The sequence below is a fragment of the Punica granatum genome, chromosome 6 (assembly GCF_007655135.1).
Source record: "Punica granatum isolate Tunisia-2019 chromosome 6, ASM765513v2, whole genome shotgun sequence".
Taxonomy (NCBI): domain Eukaryota; kingdom Viridiplantae; phylum Streptophyta; class Magnoliopsida; order Myrtales; family Lythraceae; genus Punica; species Punica granatum.
In genome coordinates, this window is record NC_045132.1 from 7,993,572 (window position 1) to 8,006,520 (window position 12,949).

A 12,949-nucleotide genomic window follows, 5' to 3' on the forward strand; every position below is an offset into this window, starting at 1 on the left:
TAAAGCCCTTGATAAGGGAGTTTAGCTCATGATCTTAACGCTAAAGATCGAATCCCAAGAAGAAAACATGAACCTGATAACAATGGTTGGATAAAAAATGAGAAAGAATGATGTAACTGGCTCTCCAACTCGAGCCACAGTCATCGCGATCTCGATCTTTACCTCCTCTTGCTCCCAAAGGTCATGTCTCTCCCTTCCGTCTTCCTTCCTCAACGTTCAGCCCCTATCACCCTATTTTAAACGTCCAAGAATTCCTCTCCACGCATAATCCCCTAAGATTCCCTAACTGGAAGATAGTTTCCTAGTTTCAACTATCCCAATTAGATTTTTCTATCCCATCAATAATATAAAAAATCTCTTCAAAACTTAAGACTTGAGAAAGATCCCGAAATAAGCAAGATTAGATCGGTTTGGACTGAACTAAACGGCTGCAGCTGTCTGTTTTCGCGGCTGGGGCCGTCCGAAACTGTATTTTCTATCCCACGCTAAATTTCTTTTGGTCATATCTCTGAATCGTTTTAGCTTTGATTGACAAACCGTTTGAACCGCTATGCTCCTAACTCAAAGGGCTTTTCAATGATATGCAATTTGCAACAATTAGCTCCAATTTAACCTGTTCAAAATACAGAAAACTTAGAGGCTACAAAATCTCAATTCATGAACTAACTCCCAAAATACATACACTCCGTTTGTTTTCAGAGTCGTGGTTTAAGATTTTAACTTTAACTTTAACTCAAAATACTACACAACAAAACACACATTTCAAAAGTCAAACTGGTGGGCCCCATATATTATTAAACATACAATCCCATTATAATTAATTATCTATACCTTCCATTCATTCCAATATTACCGGTTTTCTCTTGTTTCCGCATTCCATATTGAATTTGCAATACGATTACGTAATGCATCCATTTCCCTACTTCTCATGTCTACATCAATCCGATCCCCAGTTAGATGAGGAGGATTTCGGAATTCATCGTAATATTCCCATGCATTTCCATACTCTTCGAATAATCTATCGTGATAATTATTTAGCCGAATGAAATTGTGCAACACGAAGCATGCAAGAGTAATTTGTCCTTGGCGAAGCGGGCCGTAATTTGACATTGTCCGCAGTATTGCAAATCTGTTCTTCAGCACCCCAAAACACCGTTCGATAACATTACGAACGGATGCGTGACGCTGATTGAATAACTCTTTCTCCGTCGTTGGTGGCGTGTCGTCATTATAATCATTGCGGTGATACCTTTGGCCTTTGTAAGGAGCCAGATAACCGGGAATATTAGGGAATCCCACATCGACTACATAATATTATTCTGCAAGCACAAATGTAGATCTAAGATATAACAGAAGTAGAATGTATTTATGAAAATACATAACGCGATTGACAAGGGAACATACGATATGAGCATGAAGAACTTACCGCCATATGGTGCAGGAAATAATTCCAATGTAGAGGCATCGGACAGAATTCGAGAGTCATTTGCAGAACCCTCCCATCCAGCGACGACATAAGTGAACATCATGTCATGCGAACAAGCGGCGAGTACATTTTGCGTAATCTCGTTATTCCGATCGCGATACGCGTCTCTCACCGATGATGGAACACAAACAGACACATGGGTCCCATCGATTGCTCCAATGCAATTCTACAATAATAATGAAAAGAATACGAATTACATTATAAAGCACAAAAATTAGTGGTATTTTAATTTATCACATGTACGACACATACCTGAAAGAATGGGTACCATTTTCGGCAACTCTGAATTTCCGGCTGCACATCAACGTTCCTCTGTCTTATATACGTTGGTGACAACGAATGAATTCCATGAGCTATTACCTTGATGACTCATGACACCGTCTCCTTGGAATGCTGAAATCGTTCGGCAACCACGGCCAAGCGAGTACTATGTGCAACTACCATTAAGAACATGCTAACCATCTCCTCGACTGTTATACCATTCCTACTATTTCTGATTCCACAGTTTGCTCTTAGCGTATCGCACAGGTTATGAAATACGTGAGGGTTCATATTGAAATTCTCGTAACACCTTGTGTCATTGCCAAGAACTTCCTCTATGTAATATCTGCCTTGTAGATGTGAGGTTCGACAAGGAATGTTGCGCGAGACTTCTTCTTCGGCAGCCACAATCTCCAGCGCCAGATACATCCCCATAAGTTGGGCATCTCTTGATTGGTTATCATTTCTTCGTGAATTCTCATGTCTTGACATTGTGTGTTCCCTTTAGCTTAGCGAACTATATCGACAAAGAAGATGGCAGATTACCAAAAGCATAGAATTGAAATGATATGGTCAAAGGAATCAAGATTAAAATGTAAAACAAATGCAAGTGCATATCACAAACATCGTAATTGCATGTCACAAGAGTCACATAAAACAAACACATAGTTCAAGCAAAGTAATAGCACACGCAATAAATATAAAACAAAGGTTTGGTAGATGACATAACAAATAAACTCTTAGTTATAAAGATATATCGCATTAGACGATGGACCGTGGCCATTCAAGGGTCAAGCAGGCTACAAACCCATGGCAACCTTGTATCATCGAGAAGGCACATGAACATACGCCGTGTGTGCTCCTCCCTTGAAAGTCGATCACTAGCAACGAGATACTCTTTTATGGACATGGATGGACGCATTTTATTGAGCACATCCATCGCCTCCTCGATGCTGCCCTTCGCTGGTTTGTCGGGGCTCGTCACGGATTTGCTTTTCTTCGTTTCAGGAGGGGTACAATGTATGTCCTTGTCCCTATTGCTGAGATTGCACTTCAACATGTCAAGGCACTCCTGCAACCGCGACCCGGTGGTCGAACTTCTTTTGCGCACACGACGACGGGACCCAGTAATAACTTGTTCGGTAACCTCATGAACGGGGGTCATCACTATCGCCGGATCCCTCTTCAAGATTGATCGGTTCTTTCCCACGGCTTGACGCGGCTTGTAGGAACTCCTCTTCCATGCGTGCATATGTTTCTGGGCTCTTTGGTGGGTCGGTGGATGAAATTCGTAATGCACCTGTTGCTGTCTTAGACCTGAACAACTCTTTTAATGATGTGTAATGCTTGCAACCTCTGTTCTGAAAAGTCTTGAAGCTGCTGTTCTTCTGCATGTTAAAAAAAAACGCAACAAATATAACAGTATGAACTACTTTATGTGGAAAATTACAAACTGAAAAATGTGTTAGAAGTAAAGGTTAGTGTTACTATACCTTAATAAACTTATCCCAGACATCAGCATTCGCCTTTACGGTATTGGTTGTCTCATCCCAGCCGACTCCAGTGTGTGCAATCAGCTCGGTGAACTGCGTGTATTGGATCCTCAGTCTGCGTAGTTTCTGCCGCAACTTGTTGGCGTCGAGACTGGTGCCTGGAAATTGCTCTTCCAGCTCCTTATTCATTTGTTCCCAGTCCCTGGCTTTCCAATATGTTGTATGCGTCCTTGTGAACTTCTCCAGCAAGATGGTAATGAAAGCGTTCTCCAGCGCTTCAGTCCACTCAACTACGCCTTCACCCTTGGGGGCCATGTCTTTGAAAGAACTATAACAACAACTTATACTGCGGTGATACAATAAAATATGACAAACAACAATGTTTGTGTGCACTTGTTGAAAATTCAGCACAAAAACAGATATATAAATATGCAGGCAAGGCAACATCTTCAGTTCAAACCGTAGAGAATATGTCCAAATTCGACGTACAGACTTACAGAAGTGGATTCAGATGCTAAGATAAACATTATTTGATCATAAGAGAGCAGTTATTTATCACATGATTGCGAAAATAATCAAATACAGAATCGGTTATGAACATTCAGACTCGATTATTTCAGTCAACCCACCGACCAGAGGAAGAAACCTTTATCTTTTCCCAGAAAAATTGACAGAAATAGCTCCAGCATTCGTGGCAAGATAGGAAACTCTGTTAATTCCCAAGCTGCTATGAGTGTTTTTCCTTTTACTACTTTTCTGTTTTTTTTCCTTCCTTTCAGCTCTTAGTTCTTAATAACCATATGTTACTTTATCCAACTGGGGACTAAACCGCACAATATCTTTTGCCCAGCAAGGCAGGGGATGCTAGACACAGTAAACCTCCTCTTCTCTAAATGAGATCCATAATTACCAAGACCACTGATGCAAAGAGACATAAACAGAAGGCCATGAGCATCACCATTGCGCATGGAGTATCCAGTTTAAACTTCAGCTGTATTAGCCACACCACAGTCATATACAAAGCTGAGAGAAGACGCTTCAAAGAGCAAGAAGAAGGACAAAGAGAGGGAAAAGGAGGCTTCAGACCAAATCAGACGTCTGTGCAGCCCCGAGCTGGAAGGAGGCTTGAGGTGTGTTTTTGCTCATACTGCTCGGGGCCTTCTATGTGGTAAGTGGACTTTCTTCTCTATAATTACAGTGAGTTAAGAGCATACTTTCTTAGTTTGAGTAACAACTAAAAGTTTAACGAATCATCAGCAAGAGCTCAGACAACTGTAATGCTATTTCTATTAAGCCCTTCACAGACATTTCATCGAGCATCTGTGCTGCATGTGACCAGGGCAACCAAACAAATGCAACGAGCAAGGTTTCAGACAAACAGAACGCAGCAAAACAGATCACTAGTCCAATCCAAAGCAGCGGGAATCGACAAATTGGCCAACAGCAACAACAAATTCCACCGCACAGAAAGCAATCAAACCGAAATCGACCAAAAAGGGATCAACAAGTTCGACCAACAGCATGGGCGAAGAACTATCCTCAACCCGGGATAAAAATTGGGCAAAATCACAGAATGCAACTTCAAATTGGAGGAAGAAAGTACCTTTCAGTTCGATATGGAATTGGCTTCCGACGAAGATGCCTCTTATACCGTAACACCCACTGGTAGGGGGCCGAAAAAATTCGACGCCTGTCCACTGATCCCGACAAAAATCGACCGAATTCTGCAAGGGGGATCACTGCCAGTTCAACTGGGGGTAGAGGATATGGCCTTTTCGCCTCTCACCGACAGATTCGCGGATTAAAGTTTCACGGCTGTAGATCGCAGAAGGAAGAAATTTGGGGAGGCTGTGAGGTGTCTGTTATGCAGAAGTTGGGTAGGGGCCAACCTTTGTTCTTTCAGTCAAACAACGAACAGGGCCTTTGCACGGCCTGGGGTGTGGTGGGGGCAAGGGTAGATACAGGATGGTGGACCCCACAAACGGTCAAATAATATTTTTGTCTTCTTCTACAATCACAATCACAATCACAAATTCTTGACTTTAACTCCGAAAACAAACGCATTGTTAAAAACACACAAAAGCACTTAAAACTGTCAAATCCTACCAAAGTGCAAATGAATGCTTCTTAAACTAAAAACCAACTAAACTAACCTAAACACAAATGAATGCTACTTAAACTATAAACCTATTAAAATAACCTAAATGCGAGAATCTAACTCCAAATAAACGCATAAAAGGTACCGAATAACTCTATTTTCATAGAGTTAACAAGAGATGTCACAACTGGAACAAATTGTTGCTCATCTTGCATGATTCATTATTTCTTACGACAGATTTGGACTTTCCAGCACTTTGTCTGTCACTCTAGCAGATTCATTCCTCTGATTGATCAGAATTATTTGAGTTTCGTCTATGACTCAAGGCAGATTTGTTCCTCTGTTGTTTTGAAGACTTGTGACACAATTGAGCCCTTCACTGTCGTAAGAAATTTGGACTTTCCAGCACTTTGTCTGTCACTCAAGCAGATTCATTCCTCTGATGGATCAGAATTATCTGAGTTTTGTCTATGACTCGAGGCAGATTCGTTCATCTGTTGTTTTGAAGACTTGTGACACAATTGAGCCCTTTACTGTGTAAATGGTTATGTTTTGTTCCTACAGTGATCAGCATATATTGAAAGGAGATATTCGACCATATTCAATTTCCAGTTATATATCTTTCCAATTAGAGATTTTTCAGTTTTTCAATTAGAGGTGGTTAAAACTTTTTTTTCCTTGGTGATGTTAGGTTTCCCGGCTTTATACATTCTTGAGAGGCCTACCAGTCTCTGTTTATAAGTTGTAGTTGCAGGTATATCCTTCAATGAATGGCTAATAAATTAAAGCAAGCTCTCTTTTTTTTCGATGAATAAAGCAGCTCTCTTTTGTTCTTGTGCACTTGATTTTCTTCATTATTTGGATAACTCAAAAGTTTTTCTTTATAAATTTAGTGAAAACGCCCTAACCTTTTTGAGTTAATCACTCTATTATAGTTATTGATCAATGTTGAAACCTTGCTGTAGAATCGTGCTAGGTTGATCTGATTCTTGGATCATTCGACGGAAATAATAATCTCATGGGAATAATCTTCGTCAAGAGTCAACAATAATTTGGTGAAATCCAAATGAGAAGCCATCATTGTTAGTGGCAAAAGAGAAGTGTCAAATATTGCAATTTGCCTTCGAGTAGCGACTCAAATACCATTCAGATGACGAAAAAAAAGTCTCGCTGACCTTTTAGATGATGACCATCGGAATTGTAGGCATGTACGCTTGTCTAATCTTTGAAGGGATCGTGTATATTTTGGCCCAACAAATATATAAAGGCACAAGATAGCATTGACTTCAAGATTTGTATTTACTATTTAGGCTATTAATCGAACTTCCCTGCACTAATTATAGCAGCCACAACGATAAAGTGCACTTAGCTTATGTTGGCTATTCTTATTTCTGTCTTCTTCTTTTTTTCCCCTTCAGTGTGGGCCCCGATATCCGAAAGCCCAATTGGACCTTTACTAAATTCTTATTTCTACCTTTGAGTTGAGGTTTTGAAAGAAAAGGACTAAAGTTTATCTCCATCAAATATTTAAAATTGACCAGGTGCAACATGCTTGGAACGTTAGAAATTTGGAGTAATGCTTGGAATTATGTAATTTGATAGGTGGACCAAACAAGTCAATAATGCCTTAGAATTAGGTTAGGATCGGTCGAATCTTGACATAAAGTTTTCTCTCAATTTTTTTTTTCTCATTCGCTTCATGTTTTGGTAGCGTGAGGAGACTTCCTCAGAAGCAATAGTTTTACAATTATTGGTACTTGAATACTTTGACATAAATCGGATAAAAAAACACTTAATTGAAAGATTTTCTAAATTAATGGGGCAAATGGCTGATCATGATTTTACTGATGATCTTGGCTTTTCCATGGCGCTCATCATCACCACCAACACCGTCGTTCAAGAGGCCAGCCCCAAATCAGTCCACAGAAAACCTTCAACCATTGAACCATGGGGCTAGAAGAAAATCATTAATTGAGCAAAGATAGCAAGAGAGAATGTTGAGACCACGACTACTATGATAGTGATCACAATCAACAACATTAAATGTCAGTCTTTGAAGAGGCTACTATCTACAGATTTCGCCAAGCCTGCGCCTCCACTTCTTCAGTAGCACTAACTCTCAACATAAGCAGAACGGAAGTGTCTCTTTTTACATAAGTTTCCTTGAGAATGATACCATAAAAAAGCATACAATGCCCTCTTCTTCCTCGGATGAGGTCCTAAGAGTGAGTGGTTCAGGGTCCGACTACGAGGCTTCTTCACATTCAAATGTAATGTAACGATGACCGTAAGCCTCTCTCAGTGGAAAAAAGCAAAATGGAACTAACAAGATCTTCTCAATGAAATCACTTGATTATTCTTGATTTTGGGCGCATTAAAATGTTTTTATTTGTCTTGCTTTTGGCTACAATCAGTGTCATTTATATCATGGTTGTCAGAATCGCAATTCTACATAGAATCGATCGAGGGTCGTGAAATCATGAATCGTAGAATCGAATCGTGAATCATAAGATTTTACCTGTAATTAAAACAATAGCATATATATATATATCATAGACAAAATCAATCCTTGTTCATTTAAATAAAGACCACAACATCAATGTATTAGCATTGGTGTCATTGTGAGTGTTTGCTTATTCCTTTGTCTGAGTTGTTCAATTAAAAGACTAACACAGCAAGAATTTTTCAACAAAAGAATCAACGAGCATTAACGTTACATTGGAATTGTTCTTCCATTCTGCAAGGATCTGTCTCGCAACCGATCGACTGGACCAACACCGGAATCTTTATCGAAATTACCAAATCTGAAGATTCTGTGAATTTTAGCTAATATCACTACAAAAATATAAATTTTTGCCAATCTAGTTGAAGATGATGTTTTGCTATTTATATTGTCTGTGTTTGCAGTAATTTAAGTGGAAACAACCTTAATGGGGCTATTCCCGAGAGCCCTCATAAGAAGATTGACGACTAAACATTGCAATTAAGGTATGAACTTCTTCATTAATCTTGAATCTTTGATTAATCTTTGAAGAACAGACCTTGGGGATTTGTGGGCAGAGTGAGAGTGGAAGAGAACAGAGGAGGTACAAATAATAGAATGGAGAGGAGAGGAGAACTGAAGAACTGGATCAGTACCTCTGTCAGCCTCGGAAAGCAGCTCGAGCGGAGAGCAGAGCAATCGGAGAAGCAAAGCAATCGGAGAAGAAGCAGCTTAGGGCAACTAATTGCAAAGCAATCAGAGAAGAAGCAGCTTACGGCAACGACAGATTTGAACTCTGAAGAACAAGGTGTGACAGATTGAAGAAGAAGAGGGAAAAAAAGAAAGGGTTGGGCTGCCCTATGGGCTGGGCTTTGGCCCGACTTTGGGCTGGACACAGAGGGTTGGGCTGTGGAGATAGAATAGTAGAAAAGGCCCGATTCTACGATTCCACGAGTTTTCTCCCGATTCAGCCACGATCCTACATTTCCGATCCCTGTCATGGAATCGGAATCGCTAGTCACCCATCGAATTTTATACGATTCTACGATTCGAATCGCGATTCTGACAATCATAATTCATATTAATGGTTTGTGCTACCTAAAATAATGATAATAATAATAATAATACATGTAATGCACGTGCTGTTATACTAGTAATATACAAAATTATAGTTAATCTAACTAGAAATTATACTCTTCAAAGAAAAAGAAAATAGGGTACTTTTTTCCCGCGTGTGGTGTTTTCCATGTAAAAATGTATTTTCTCCTGTGACTCAACTTCCTTAGTCATAGCTTTGATCATAAGAGACAGGAATGGTCGAGAAAATTCTTAAAATGGTTTTATTTTACAATGATGTGTAGAGAAAGAATCATCAATACTATTAATACTGTTATAAACCAGTATCATCTATAGTAATTGATCATTGGGCTAGCACATGTTTATTTATTTGTTGTAATCTAATTGGTGTTTTCTCATATTATATGACTAGATAAAATCACTAAAAAAAATCTCTCGAGAAGGACGATAATTGTTCCCAAATAATGAGGGATTATTTAGTCTTGCCTGGCTGCTCCTGATATCACACGACAAAAAAAGACTATGATGGAGCAACTAGCACGTGCAAAACTTAAAATTGATATGGTCGCATGGACATAGCAAGATGGACCCTCGATATAGGTTCCTCTCAACACCAATAAAAGACCTGGGTAGTATATTGATAAACTGCAAACAAATTAATATTTATATGTATAATATGTATACATTCATTTTATATATACACTAGTGTCGCGTTTATCTTTTCTTAGTAACAGAATTTTATGCAATGAACTCAAGTTGGTTCAAGTGGTTCAGTTTTTATTTCCCTTAAATAAGATTTAAGGTTTGAGTCGAGAAAATCTATGCAGAATGAGCTTTATCTTTACTCATTAGTGGGCCAACCTCGGTTGATTCTGAATTAGTCGAGACCCATTAAATTTTCCGATATCTGATGTTGCACATTTAAAATAAAATTTATATATTTTGCTTGAGCGACAAAATGTAAATTCCCCTAAACTTACTCTTTGTAGCAACATATGTGAAATTATCATTCAACTACCATGAGAATTTAATTTATTAACTTACGGTTACAGGGAGGCTCATAGACCTATTAACTTACAACTTACTCTTAACGATACACATGACAAGAAGTTTGGTTCAACCGTATCTAAAAAGCATCTACATGTATAATCGCTTGAAACAAATTGATGAAGGAATGACTATTATTGTGCTGCTTCCTCTTATTGCTGTTTACTATGGACCAGCACTAACAATTAATTTCTTTCTTTTACTCTTTGTTCTAACGTTAAGTGGCAACACCATACTGAATTACGTGGCCCGAGTATGCAGTCGGAGGAGCCACAGAACGGCCTGCAAAGTTTCTATTGTGGATACATGGGGCCCCACGAGGCCTGGGAATAATACTGCACTGACTTCCCGGAGGGGGTACCGGCCCCTTTTGGAGCGAATGCAAGAGGAGACCAACCACGTCGTTACGATCTTCATCGTCCAGCAGTCTCGTCGCTTCACTCAGTCGCATGCTAGCCAGAACGAGAAAGACAACTATAGCAGCTCCAACTGCTGTGCCGGGACTTCGAAGGTTTGTCATTGTATCAAAGGACAGTGCAAAAGTGGTATATATTTTTGGTCGTGTTTGATGTTTGCCGGTAAGTACGAAAGAGGACGGGCTGCATTGAGGGTATTTATATGCAATCAGCCAATGACTTCAATAAAACCTTTCAGCTTTTTTCTTTGCATACGTGCTTTTGACTCTTGACTTCTGCCCAGAAACATAGCTGAATGAAAAAGTATAAGTGCAAGAAAATATATATATGAAAGAGTCAAGAGAGGAAACAAAAACTTTGAACATGAATTGAGCTTCCATGAAATTATGTTTTCATTTGGTTTTCGGAGTCCTACTACGCAAAGAATTATTAAGTCGATGGAAATCAAGATGATCTCAAGGAGAGTGTAAGAGGGGACACGGAAGATGATAACATTGCCCGACTGTCAATGCCCTATAAGATGTGTTCAACTATTTAGAATTGACCAGAAAGGATTTTCACTAGGTTTGAAGAAATCAAATCAGAGATGACGATGATCAACCCCAATGTTTATGGGCAAAAGGTCCTCCAAAACAAAACGATAGACCTAAATGTGTGTATATATAAATATAAATATAAATATATTAATATAGCAAAGCAAATATATATGATATCAGTGAGATCGTAAGGTGTTTTTAATTTATTGACCCAAGAGTAGCTAATTTATGTTCATGAGGGGGGTTTGGCCGTGCATACAAGGTATTTAATTCTAGCGGGTTTCGAACGCCTCGGCATGTGTTGAATTCCGAGTGTTTCCTTTTAGTCTATCTTCCACTTTTGGTTGATTTGTCAAGTAAAGCCAAATTCCTTAACCAAATGAGGGAGAAATCTCTATCACTAACATAACATATTTGTGCGGATTCGAATTTTGTCTCGTTGGGGTTCGCATGCGTGCGCGCTGATTGCACGGCAAAGGAGTGTCCACCTTTCTAGAGGATGCGTGATGGACACATATGAGAAGGAGTCTTTACTACTAGTTTACGACCCGAAAATCGAGGACTGGTGAGTTACCAAGGTATAGGGGTAAGGATACACCTAATTTGTTAAGGCATATGATATTGCGGAACTAGGAGTTCCGAATTTGGAGGTTCTGTTACGTGCAGACCTATATTCCGCATGCTCTATCGGTACTCTAGTTTATCTAAGATTTGTCATTTTTAGTTTATTTACCGCGTTGATTAGGTTTCGCTCATCTCGCTCGTTTTGACTCGTGGAAATGATCGATTCGGACTATGAGACCAAAAGAGGAGCGGATCCTCGGGTCATAAGATCGGTCCACCATCCTCGCATCTCGGCTAGCCAATTCGTGATGGCGTGTGGTCCCACTTGTCTGGGGGACCTATAAACCGATCTAATCAATTCCAACTCTCAGACTCCACGCTTGTCAACCAAGATCATTACATAGATATAAGTATCTCACAATGTACTCTCAAATAATAAATACACATTACAACAAATGGATCCCGGTTGACTCGCGTTTAGTCAATATTCCGCTCGCACTCACCATGAGTATTGGAAAGACCGAAACCGAAATTAATGCAACCCGGGCTCATGAGAGCCGCCGGTCGGGTCTGACCGAACCAACGGATCCCAGGAGGGCCAAATAGTCCTCAAGATAGCTGTGGGACCGGTTGAGCTCCTGGGTGATTGTCTAACCCCATTTCACGCATCCCGACCTGAATCATCATCCGCTTGGATACTACTAGAGTCGAAACAGTGAAGTGAGGCTAGACCCCACACCGCACTCGAGTCGCGCGCACTCAATGTGTGGGGACGTTGAACCTTGTGATCGATGGTTGGGGCGTGTTGGTAGGGAGTGAATGAGCTCCTCTGGTTGCCACTGAAAGAACCGAGGATGAATGGTGGCCGAGAGCCAAACAACAGAGCAGGTTTTGGGAGGAAGAGTGAACTGTCAAGAAAAGGGAAAAAAAAAAAAAAAGAAAAGAAGAAAGAATCCGGTTGTTGAAGGAGAAGAGGAAGGAGTAAGTAGAGGATAAGATGGCCGTCTGTTGGTGATCTGATCATTGTCCTTCGCAACCAGAATCGAGTGAAGTTGAGCATCCTGGAATTGCCAAGGGAGCTGTTGCGTGAAGCAAGAAAAGAAGGGAGGAACGAGCAGGTCAGGACTGATGGCTGCAGTGCTGCAGAGGGGGTAACAGCCGAAAGAAAAAAAAGAAAAGAAAAAAATGATCGACAGAAGAAGAAAAGGAGGCGCTAGAGCAGTTCAGCCGAGAGAAAGGAAGCAGTCGAGCCTTCATGGTGATGGAATGGTTGCGTGTATGTGATCAGTAGGAAGCCTGCTGCAGGGGATGGGCACCAGCCGCAGCGACCAATACAACCTGCAGAAGATGAAGAAGAAGAAGAAGCAAGGAAAAGACAAGAAAAAAGAAAGGGGAAAAAAAATCAACAGATGTCATGGGGGTCGGCCAACTTGGCCGACCCTCCTGAGACATTTTTACCTCTCTTTTTTTTAAGTGTTTTTTTTAATTT

The 12,949-nt window shown here is 40.2% G+C and overlaps 2 protein-coding genes and 1 long non-coding RNA gene across 3 annotated transcripts; all 3 read right to left on the reverse strand.

Moving 5' to 3' along the window:
* Positions 1–1,314: 1,314 nt before the first annotated feature.
* On the reverse strand, positions 1,315–2,182 carry LOC116212121. Its single transcript, XM_031546698.1, has 4 exons — positions 1,946–2,182; positions 1,739–1,798; positions 1,427–1,652; positions 1,315–1,319 (listed from the first exon to the last, which is right to left on the reverse strand). Exons 1-4 carry the CDS (start codon positions 2,180–2,182, stop codon positions 1,315–1,317), a joined length of 528 nt encoding a protein of 175 aa, XP_031402558.1.
* Positions 2,183–2,335: 153 nt separating this feature from the next.
* LOC116210294 lies at positions 2,336–3,608 on the reverse strand. The gene is made up of 2 exons (XM_031544150.1): positions 3,241–3,608; positions 2,336–3,135 (listed from the first exon to the last, which is right to left on the reverse strand). Exons 1-2 carry the CDS (start codon positions 3,553–3,555, stop codon positions 2,896–2,898), a joined length of 555 nt encoding a protein of 184 aa, XP_031400010.1. The 5' UTR covers positions 3,556–3,608; the 3' UTR covers positions 2,336–2,895.
* A 3,385-nt stretch (positions 3,609–6,993) lies between these two features.
* LOC116210282 lies at positions 6,994–8,638 on the reverse strand. Its single transcript, XR_004157460.1, has 2 exons — positions 8,477–8,638; positions 6,994–8,151 (listed from the first exon to the last, which is right to left on the reverse strand). It is a non-coding gene; the product is annotated as an uncharacterized LOC116210282 (long non-coding RNA).
* Between the last annotated feature and the right edge of the window lie 4,311 nt (positions 8,639–12,949).

Excerpts from the sequence above, each read along its gene's own strand:
- LOC116212121 (XM_031546698.1), bottom strand. The coding sequence starts at position 2,182 with ATGGGGATGTATCTGGCGCTGGAGATTGTGGCTGCCGAAGAAGAAGTC. Across the intron at positions 1,799-1,945 it reads GTATAACAGTCGAGGAGATG|AGGAACGTTGATGTGCAGCC; the intron begins GTTAGCATGTTC and ends TATATAAGACAG. Across the intron at positions 1,653-1,738 it reads AATGGTACCCATTCTTTCAG|AATTGCATTGGAGCAATCGA; the intron begins GTATGTGTCGTA and ends TTATTATTGTAG.
- LOC116210294 (XM_031544150.1), bottom strand. The coding sequence starts at position 3,555 with ATGGCCCCCAAGGGTGAAGGCGTAGTTGAGTGGACTGAAGCGCTGGAG. Across the intron at positions 3,136-3,240 it reads TCTGGGATAAGTTTATTAAG|AAGAACAGCAGCTTCAAGAC; the intron begins GTATAGTAACAC and ends TTTAACATGCAG.